The 10,961-nt window shown below is 44.6% G+C and overlaps 1 protein-coding gene across 2 annotated transcripts; it reads left to right on the top strand.

Annotated features, from left to right (window-relative positions):
• Positions 1–707: 707 nt before the first annotated feature.
• On the top strand, positions 708–10,642 carry akap8l (A kinase (PRKA) anchor protein 8-like). Of its 2 annotated transcripts, none has more exons than XM_083937587.1 (13): positions 708–890; positions 2,797–2,835; positions 2,959–3,208; positions 5,043–5,646; positions 6,216–6,339; positions 6,429–6,481; positions 7,033–7,063; positions 7,187–7,292; positions 7,414–7,555; positions 8,042–8,147; positions 8,851–8,981; positions 9,131–9,226; positions 10,077–10,642. In XM_083937587.1, exons 1-13 carry the CDS (start codon positions 866–868, stop codon positions 10,584–10,586), a joined length of 2,217 nt encoding a protein of 738 aa, XP_083793713.1. In that variant the 5' UTR covers positions 708–865; the 3' UTR covers positions 10,587–10,642. The 2 variants fall into 2 exon arrangements, with proteins under 2 accessions (XP_083793713.1, XP_083793714.1); XM_083937588.1 differs by having other exon boundaries at positions 6,219–6,339.
• Positions 10,643–10,961: the final 319 nt, after the last annotated feature.

A 10,961-nucleotide genomic window follows, 5' to 3' on the forward strand; every position in this document is an offset into this window, starting at 1 on the left:
CTAAATGGGTTTTCTCAGGAGGGGGGCTGGAGTCTCCCTTAGAGAGAGGGGGAGAAGTTCAGCATCCGTGAGGAACTCGGAGTAGAGCCGCTACTCCTTTGTGTTGAAAAGAGCCAGTTGAGATGGTTCAGGATCATCTAGTAAGGACGCCCCCTGGGCGCTTCCCTAGGGAGGTGTTCCAGGCACGTCCAGCTGGGAGGAGGCCTCGGGAAGACCCAGGACTAGGTGGAGAGATTTTATCTCCACACTGGCCTGGGAACGCCTCAGGATCCCCCAGTTAGAGCTGGTTAATGTGGCCCGGGAAAGGGAAGTTTGGGGTCCCCTGCTAAAGCTGCTGCCCCATGACCCGACGCCGGATAAGATGAGATGAGATGAGTTGCTCCAAAATATACCGTAAAATCCTCTTAATTTCCATTTCTTATGTAAACCACCACCTGAAGGCGTTGCCCTCACGTTCTTCCTGTTTTCTCTCATCAACATCACTTTATTTTACTAATTTAACATATAAATGTTTATGTACGAATATGAAACTTCACTTGTAAAATATAAGAAGTGTTAAAAAAATAATTCTACTTGCACTTCGGTGGCTTTACCAAGTAAAAGCGACACAAAAAGACCCGGAAACTGCGTCAGACCAGATCCGTCCGGATATGGATAACACCAGCGAACGGCGTCCGACTGGTGACACTTCCGCTTTATATATTCGCAGCAGCGTTTCTGCGGCCTCGGTGGTCACGTGATCTCTGTGCGTATCGGTCAGAGTCGGTACATCTTGTCTCTTTGAGAGCGCCACCATAACTCACCCTACAGCCGGAGCTCTCGCTGCTTGTGTCGACCGGATTTGTCGCTTGAACAATAAAACACCATGGACGGCAGGAGCTACGGATCAGGTACCTACACCCGCACACTGGCGTTAAACACCACCGACCGTGTGGCGCAGGTGCATTCACCGTGGCTCCGTTTATTAATCCGGGTTTTCCCCCCAGTTAGCCGTGTGCTTTGTTACCGAGCCCTGGCGTGCTAGCTGTTAGCCGGCGGAAACAACCAAACCCGTCAGTAACCGGGCGTTAACTTGAGACAAAGAACCGTTAGCGAAGTAGCTGGTTGTGTTCCCTTAGCTGTTGTTATAGTAACCGGTTTAATACGTGCGTTCTAGAATGCTCGAACATTCCAAAAGTAGCCGTTTAACCGTCAGGGTTTTTGCTAGCTAACGTTGAGATGTAGCATAGTGGAGCTTGTGGCCTATTGTTGTGTTGATGTCGGGCGTGTTACGGGATTTTAATAAAGTTAGCTGGCTGTTAAAATGGAGTCAGTGTGTTAGGGGGGAAATACTGTTTTTTTTTAAAGGCTAGTTAATAAAATGGCCGCCACAACCGAAACCCTTCCAACGGTTAGGTTGTTATGCTAAATTCATTTGAAATACACACAGTCCTTTAAAATGAGTAAATAGAAGAAAAGCACACAAAATATATGATATTCTGACTCACTGAAATTAAAGTGTTTTCCCCTCGGTGTGTACATTTATTCATTTATTTTCTTTTTCTCCTTTTCTGTTGATAATTCAGTTCAGAAAATGATTAAAAGTAAACCCGTTGCAATCCAGTCTTAATCCTGTAAAACAAAATGTCTGTCTTTGATTACAATGCTGCTGTGCCATTTTGCGAAGGCTTTGTGCACTTTATGCAATGTATGAATATGACATTTATAATTATTTTAAATAAAGTCAAAAAATAATTAGGTTGCTTTGACTTTGTCGTCATTGACAAGTACTGTTGACATTGAACATTAACATGTTCCCGAAGATCTGCATTTCCGGTTTGCACTAACCTACAAATCTGGTTGATTCTGCTTTTATATATGCTTTTTGAAAAGTTGTATGACTGTGTATAGCACCTGTCGTCAACAACAAGGTAATTTATGTGAAACACACATAAAATAACATTTACATTTAATTTATTTAAAATGACTCTGATAAAATTATTTTAAAAATGAAAAACAGGCAAATCAAATATAAGAATATCACAGAAGGAATAAAAGTTACAGTGCAAAAGCAATTAATACTGTTTTTATTTACTGAAAGGCAGCGGCAAACAAAAGTCTTCAGCCTTGATTTAAAGGAGCTGAGAGTTGCAGCAGACCTGCAGTTTTCTGGAAGTTTGTTTCAGATATGTGGTGCCCAAAAACTGAACGCTACCTCTCCATGTTTCGTCCTGACTCTGGGGACACGGAGCAGACCGGTCCCATGTTTAGTCCTGACTCTGGGGACACAGAGCAGACCTGTCCCATGTTTAGACCTGACTCTGGGGACACAGAGCAGACCTGTCCCATGTTTAGTCCTGACTCTGGGGACACAGAGCAGACCTGTCCCATGTTTAGTCCTGACTCTGGGGACACAGAGCAGACCTGTCCCATGTTTAGTCCTGACTCTGGGGACACAGAGCAGACCTGTCCCATGTTTAGTCCTGACTCTGGGGACACAGAGCAGACCTGTCCCATGTTTAGTCCTGACTCTGGGGACACAGAGCAGACCTGTCCCATGTTTAGTCCTGACTCTCGGGACACGGAGCACCCAGAGGGTCTGAGAGGTCTGGAGGGTTCATAGCAAAGCAGAAGATCAGAAATGTATTTTAGCCCCAAACCGTACAGTGCTTTGTAAACAAACAGAAGCATTTTGAAATCAGTCATGCGTGTGTGTTTTTGATAACCAAATATCTTGGCTTTTTAAGTTTCTATAACAGCTTCTATCACCCTTTTCAGGTTGCTTGTACCAATGAGTTGTCTTCATCTGTTTTGTAGGTTACTCCAGTTGGGGCGGAGGCGGGTCAGGAAGCAGAGGTGATGAAATTACTACATATATTCTAGCACTGCATAATGACACATGGATATCCGGACTTTTTGCTTGATTAATGATTATTAATGATGATTATTAACACCTTATTTGATTCCTCACTTTGTTAGGTTCTGGTGGCTTTGACCTGTATGGCGGAGGTTATAAAGATTCAATGTCTGGGCTCGGAGGCTACGGTGGGGGTGGAGGAGGAGGAGGAGGCGGCGGCGGAGGAGGAGGACACATGAAGAGGGGTCTCTCTGGAGCATCCTTGCTCTCATCCACAGGCACACACGCAGATGACGTCATTGCCAAGATTAACCAGCGCCTGGACATGCTCACTCAGTTGGAGGGGGGGTTGAAAGGGACCCGGAGTGACAGGTAACGGCTTTTCCCCCCTTTTTCAGCTTAGTGGTATCTGACTGTTGAAGACGACACAACCACACATCCATGTCAGTGAGAGTAGTGCATTTCCCAGTAGCAACTTTCATGTTAAAAAGTAAAATAACGTGGCATCTGGTTGGTTTAGAACATTGTCTCTGAATGTTGCTGCATGCCTGGACAATATACACCCAAATTAATATTGTTTTTAGATTAATCTGAAAGAGGATCTCGGTAAATGTGTTCATATTTTGATGTGATCTAGCTGAAAAAGATGCGCAGGCCCTCAAATAACATTGGTAATTTAAAAGTCAAACAGTTTGTTGTAGTTTGGGACTCTGAAGTCACCTTGTAGTTCTATAAGAGACTAAAGGGGCCTTTACATTATCAGCTTTTTGCGCTTGGCTTACCGCGAGGTTGTTCACAGAGACCCAGTAAACGGCTAAATTAACGTTAGGGTTTGTGAAGAGGCAGTTTAGGAGCTAACGGTTGTTTTAATACTGTGTGACTGCTTATAAACCTCCAATCATTATGTTTTCTTCATAGATCGTGATACGACTTTAATGTAACGTTAAATAGTTTGTAATAACACACTAGGTTTAGCTTGATGTCGCTCTCCGGTTGCCTAGGAAACGTAAACGTCACACTCGGCGTCTATCTCATTGGTTGTGCTTTTGAAAGGTCAGAGGCAACGCGGTCAAAGTTCAGCTGATTTTAACTTTGAGCGCAGCGTCAGATAGGCAAATCCGAGCGGTGTGGGCTGCTACCATGGGTGTACGACTCCACAATAGGAAATGAACGTAACGGCCGGCGCAAAGTGCCTTTACCATGTATCATGTGTAGGGGCCTTACGGTCAGTAAATCTTGCCTTTTTGCCTGCTAAAGAATGTACTTGTACTTTACAATAGGCCTTGGTGGGGAAAAAATGTGTGCCTCAATTCCTGTTTGAGATGAAAGGGGTTTGAGTTGCTCACATGCTGCATTTGAACGCTCCAGCGTATGCAGAAGCTCTGATTGCTCTCCATTTGCTATGTTGTGGTTTGTCTGATTGCTGGGAAAACCTTAGATGTCATGAAAATGCATGGCCCCACATTGGAGGTGCAACCGTAGACCAACTTCTCCATCAGTAAGATATTGACGTTCTCGCACATGAAGCCAGTCCATCTTAAACCGAGCACTCCTTGAACATTGCCTTTGTTTTCATTTGTTCCCACACTTTGTTTCTCTCATCATCCATGTGACCTAACCCTGTGTTCTGGCTTTAGGTTATCCAAGAGAGATGAGTTTACAGATGTATTATTGTTAAGCTCAATTGTTAATTGAAAGCTGCTTGCTGTATCAACAAAATCCACTCTTGCCCACTGAAAAAAAAAAGGACCCGGTTTTTTGTTTCCTCCCCTTTCTTGAGTATTTACCATAACCGAGTCACTTTCCGGGATATTTCATGTCTTACACCTGTCTCAAGACATCACTGGTTCTGATGGACCATGGTTATGGCTGTCCACGGTCACAGTCTAAGAAACTACATTTCACCTAATCTGCAGCATACTGCCAGAGAATGTGGTTGGATGAGTTTCTGTAAACCTAATGATGCAAGAATAATCATAACTGTGTTATATAAAAGACCACAAGCAGAGTGTTAACTTGTTCTGGATCATCAATTTCTGATCTAATGTGGTTTCTGAATATAAGCTGGGAGTGACAAGAAAACAAATGAAGAAAGCGAGAACATGGAGGAGAAGGAAAAGCAGGCGGAGAAATCCAAACCTGACTGCCCTCCCTGCCTCCCTTGCTCTCTGCTCTTCTCTATCAACCCTCTCCCTCCCTCCCGCAGGTATGACCACTACGAGTCATTCGACTCGCGCACCTCCAGTCTCACCTCCTCCCGAGATCTCTACAGATCTGGCGGCAGTAGCTATGGTTATGGCGATGGCCGTGATGACAACATGCTGTTGAGTCAGAGAGGAGGCTCTGGCTTCGGAGGGGGAATTGGGCTAGGGGGAGGAGGAGGCTTTGACAGCCTCTCCTCTTCCTATGGAGTCGCTAAAATGCGACAGAATATGAGGGAGTCCTTCAACAGTGGCCAGGGAGGAGGTTCTGGAGGTGGAGGATGGCCTGGAGCAGGCCGACGTTCCCGCCGAAGGGGTGGAAGTGCCGGGGGTCGAGGAGTTGGAGGAGGTTTTGGAAACCGCAGGTCTGACCCCACCCCAGTAGGCGGAGGTGGGCGGGGAAGTGGCAGTGGTGGCCAGTCCCACCGCGGCCACTCTCCAGGAGGTGGTAGAGGCAAGCTCCCATCCCTCCTGTCCAACCGCATGTACCCTGAGAGTGGGGGCTTCCATCATGGATCCACTCAAGGGCCTCACGACTTCCCTGAGAGGCATTTTGGCGGGGGCCCACGGGCTGGCCGCCAGCGAGGCCGCAAGAGACCCCTCAACAAAGTAAGTACCTCCAGCCAAATAAGACCTCCTCAGACACTGGGCAGAAGTTAAGCCCTTTCTGATTCCCTCCTTTTCTATCCTCAACCAACTGGCATCTTAGCCTAAAGTGCTACTACCTGCTATGTGCCATGCAAAGCAATTTGTCCCAAAGAATCCCCGACACACATTTGAAACATCACTTGCCCTTCTAACTCCGCCCAGCCCTTATTCACTGTAGTCAGAAATGCCCCATGGATCTGCCCCCTTTTGTACACTAAAGGCAAGTGACAACTCTCCCTGCCCAATTCTTTGTCTTGTTTACCTGTGGGGGTGTTGAATGATTTCACTTTGTGGATTTTTGTTTTTCTTTTTTCTTCTTTTCTCCCCCCCCCAATCCTGGCTATTATTAAGATAAGGCTAACACTATTGCTGAGGAAGGAAGACATATCAAGTCTGCTAATTGGCTTTGACGAGCAATAAGTCTAGAATGAATTGATGTGTTGATGATAAGTTCTGCTTGCATTGCCCACATGTTTGCTCTTTTATCAGGAAAAAAATATTTGAGTGCAAATTGATTGCGTTGACTGTAGCAGGTGAAGCCACAGCGTGACGTCCAGAAGAAGAGAAAGCAGACTCTGACTGCAGCCGATGAGCCAGAGTCAAAGATAAACAGGACGGATACCGCAGAGTCAGAAGATACTCCAGGCACATCAGGTATGCTGATGTTTTCATTTTTTTTTTGTTGCAACCTCACTTGGCAGGCAGCTATTTTAACCTGGTGTTCATGTGCTCTGTTTCCACAGAGCAAACGGAGAAAAATGGTGACAACACTGAACAAACGAATACTGCAGCTGAGGTGAGCCTGCGTGCCAGGAACTCTGGTTCTTTTTGATCCACCTATAAAGTCTTAATTGTGCTACATCAACACTTTAGGAATGCATTGGTTCACCCCCGTTAAAATCAAAGAAACCCAGAGCCGCTTGATTTATTTGAACACAATCACTCTTCAAATGTAAATAATGCAAACAAGGAAGAGATTGTATTGTTTAATTACAGTACATAAATTTTGTCGCTGACGCTTTCATCCAAAGCGACTTACAATTCGTGCCTTGAACCATGAAGATAATACCCCAAAAACTGCAAAAAAAAAAAAAAAACATGCAGCTACATGAAATACCTCAGATTGAAATGCTACATTTTAATTATATTACCAACAGTTTTTGTTGCATAAAAGACTCTCTGACCCGGCACTGACAAAGAAGGCTAAAGTAAACACACTCTTCTGTAAAGAGGCGTTTCTTTAGTTATATGGATGTATATTGTCTGTTACTGTCTATGTTTTCCTAAAATTCAATAAAATGTTAATCGAAGAAAGGAAAATAATTAATGAGATACTTTTCTTCACAGGAGACAAAATCTACTGCAGATGGAGATAAAGGTAAGCTCAACTCCAGTTACTCCCCACTGTTTTTTCTTCTCCTTTCATGATACAGCTGCTTTTTTGACCGATTTCCCTGAAATCGTGGCACGCCTAATGTCTCCTCCTTTTTCCTGTGCCTAGCTTCACCCAAACAGGAAGAGAAGAAGAGTCCACAGGGCAAACAGACCCCGACCCAAGCTCAGGAGAAGCACCAAAAAATAAGGAAGAAGAGGGGCTTCCTGGAGAGGTGAGAGGACATACTGTGATTTACCACCACACCCTCCCGTCTCTTCTTTGTACAGCCACGATGTTAGTTCCAGTCAGGTACATCCACGTTTCATCACGTGGTGCCTTTTTTTATTCTTCAGGGCGACGTTTGCCTGCTCTGTGTGCAAGTTCCGTTCGTTTTACAAGGAAGAAATGGAAACTCATCTCGACAGTCGCTTCCACAAGGACCACTTCAAGTTCCTTTCCAGCCAACTGTCCAAGCCCACCACAGACTTCCTTCAGGTGAACATTATACTGTTAGTATGCTTTGGGACACTGTAGTTTAGCATTTGGGGTTAAAACGCAAGGGATGTGCTCATTGTAAACACATAAAAAGGAGCGTACAATTAATCGTGTCCATCCATCATCATCAAAGTCAAATCTGATTGGCCAATTTTCCTTTTAGTATTATGCAGTCTCAGCAGAAATATTGTTTTTCACAAAGTTAGTTTTCATTGCTAGTTTATTGTATTAAATTCCATGATATTATAAATTACTCTTATGTATCTATTTTAAACAGAAGTTACACCTCAGCCCAACTAAAAGGAAACGGTTATCCATTTTAACTCATAAGCGTTAAGAAGACTCGAGAGGCATGAACTTCTGGTGTGCACGGTTCATGCATGTAGACATAAGGGGTCTGTGTTGCATGCAACAGGGTCATTGATGAAAAAGGATCTTTGTCATGGACGGTAAATGAATAAATACTTTATGGTTTTGTTTTTGTAGGAGTATTTGCTGAACAAGTTTCAGAAGACAGATCAGAGAATTAGCCAGTTGGAAAACCACAGTGTCGCCATCTGCCAGCTGTACAAAGACCAGGACCTGACCAAGGGTAAGCAGCAGCATCAGCAGCTCTGTGTGTGTGTACCGTATTTTCCGCACTATAAGTTGCACCTAAAAACCTTCAAATTTCTCAAAAGCCGACAGTGCGCCTTATAATCCGGTGCGCCTTATATATGGACCAATATTGAGCCACAACAGGTGTCCAACTACGGTGAGCAGCCGCCGACTCTATTTTCCCCCGTAGAAGAAGTAACGCGCGGTGCATGTTGAGATATATGACTGCGCGAAGCGTGCCGTTTCATTTCCATGTGTGTGTTTGTGTAAAGAGCCCAAAATGGCTCCTGTTAAGAGACACGCTTACGACGCAGAGTTTCAACTCAAGGCCATTAGTCACGCAGTAGAACACGGGAATAGAGCAGCAGCCACAGAGTTTAACATGAACCAATCAATGGTGCGGAAGTGGAGGAAGCAACAAGACGACCTCCCCTGACTGTTTTGTTGACATTCCCTTTAGAGCAGCTCCATCTAATGGATGCTTAACGTAACCCCAGCCTCGACTGTAGCGTCTGTTCTATGCACCTTATAATGCGGTGCACCTTTTAATATATGAAAAAGTTTCAGAATAAGCCGTTCATTGAAGGTACGCCTTATAGTGTGGTGCGCCTTATGGTGTGGAAAATACGGTATATAAGAAGTAAGACATGGAAAGTTTAAGTGATTCCTTATTGTATCCATCTCTCCCTTCTGTGTAGATCTCGGTATGGAGCACTTTATGAGGAAGGTGGAAGCCGCCCACTGCGGAGCGTGTGACCTGTTCATTCCCATGCAGCAACACCTGATACAGAAACACATCAAGTCTGCTGACCATAACTACAACAAGAAGGTATGGCAGATCACTGCCAAATGGATCAATATTCAATAGAAATGTACTAAATGTACCTTTCTTCCTCGACATGAAGCATTACGAGCAACTCTTGATGTTTTGCACTCTGTCCTGTGTGTGATTTGGGTCTGTTCTGTGTGTGATTCAAGGGTATGATGGAGCAGTCCAAGAGGGCCAGTCTATCGGTTGCTCGTAGCATCCTCAACCACAAACTCATTGGCAAGAAGCTTGAGAAATACCTCAAGGTACGTACAGTGTCATGAACCTGGAACTCTTAATGAAAATGTCTACCAGTACTCTTGTGTTGCAAATGAGTATAAAGATAAGAGTGCGTGGTCAAAGTGCTATTGAATATTTTTAACCACAGGAAGTGAAAACAGTTCTTAATGGCTTCCATTTAAGAATTGCTTTATATTGTAACACAAAGAACCTGAGATGAAGACGGTAAAATGGTAAAATGTTCAGAATCATTGAAATACAATCTTGTGAATAATATGAATTATGAAATGGGTAGCTAAAATAGAGCAGTCTTAATGGTGTATATAGCTGCGGTGTAATAACCACATGCAAAGGCTGTGACGTTTTATTGATTTTGCACAATCAGGTGCGGAAGGACGGTGTGAGTGCGCCCAAAGACACCACACTCCTTTGATTTTACCTCACAGAACACGGGAGTGTTCGATCGCTGCATCGATTTGATGTTTGTGTTTTGACTTTTGGGAATCCAAGCTATCCCTTTTTTAAGCAAGTGTTTCATAGCAACCGGTAACTGTAAGCGCAGGCAGCTATCACAGCAGGGCCTATTTAATTGTGAACATTATTATTAAGTAACAAATCTATTTAAATTGGAATGTGTCTGTAGTGAGCTACTGTTAGAGTAGAACTGTTTAGAAGGGGAGCTGAACTTACTGTCAAAATACAGGAAAAAACACTAGCACTTACAAAACATACCTGGTTGCGTGTGCGAATGCATCACGTAGCTGCGAGTGGAAGCTGAACACAGTCTCTGAGACATGCATATGCAGAAACTTTGATCCTATATACAAGGAGCTCATAGACAAAGCATTGTACTTATGAACGTTCTTTCATTGTCAGGGTGAAAACCCGTTCACCGGTCACCAAGACGGGGATGATCCAGAGGACTCTATGGTGATGGACGTGTCCGGCATGGAGTTAACCAGTGAGACAGCAGACAGCCACGCGGAGGACGCACCCGTCAAAGATGAGACGCTGGACGAAGGGGAGACAAGCTTAGAGGCAGTCGAGGGTGAAGCAGCAGCAGCAGAAGCAGCAGCAGCGAAGGAGGATGAGCAGGAACAGGAGGAGGAAAAGATGGAGGAGGAGGAGCCAAGAATGGAGGGAGAGGAGGAGGAGCAGGGGGAAAAGGGAGAGGAGGATCAAGGGGAAAAAGAAGAGGATCAAGAGGAGCATCAGGGGGAAGAGGCTCAGGATCAAGAGGAGGCTCAGGGGGAAAAGGAAGAGTACCAGGAGGAAGAGGAGGAAGGTTTTGAGGTTGGAGACGAGGAGGGGTATGTGGTGCACGATGAGGTTGGCGAAGAGGGTACACAGAGTGAGGAGGAGGAGGAGAACAAGAATGATAACTGACTTTGCACTCTGCATGCGACTTCTCAGCTGTAACGTCGGTCCGGACCAGTCACTGACCCCCCCCCCCCCCCCCCCCACAGACCCATTCAACCCGATCTCATTGCCAGGCATATTAAGAAACGTACATAGCTGCTCCCCCCGTTTCCCCCTCTGTCCGATGACTGAGCTTGTGTAATTAGAGTTTACGTTTAAAGAAATATCTCTGCATTTTTGGGAAATAGTCTCATTCACTTTCTTGAGTTACATGAGAAGTAAAAAAAAAAAAAAAAAGGGGGGGGGTTAGGCTACATAAGTGTCTTTACGTATACCTCCATACTATTCCTCTTAATGCTTTTTTTTTTTTTTTTTTTCTCGTGCCTTTTGTTCAAAGTATTC

Source organism: Echiichthys vipera (assembly GCF_963691815.1).
Source record: "Echiichthys vipera genome assembly, chromosome: 2".
Taxonomy (NCBI): domain Eukaryota; kingdom Metazoa; phylum Chordata; class Actinopteri; order Perciformes; family Trachinidae; genus Echiichthys; species Echiichthys vipera.

Coding starts and splice junctions, on each gene's coding strand:
- akap8l (XM_083937587.1), top strand. CDS start 866: ATGGACGGCAGGAGCTACGGATCAG. Junction 8,148..8,850: donor AGACCAGGACCTGACCAAGG/GTAAGCAGCAGC, acceptor CCTTCTGTGTAG/ATCTCGGTATGGAGCACTTT. Junction 9,227..10,076: donor AGCTTGAGAAATACCTCAAG/GTACGTACAGTG, acceptor TTTCATTGTCAG/GGTGAAAACCCGTTCACCGG.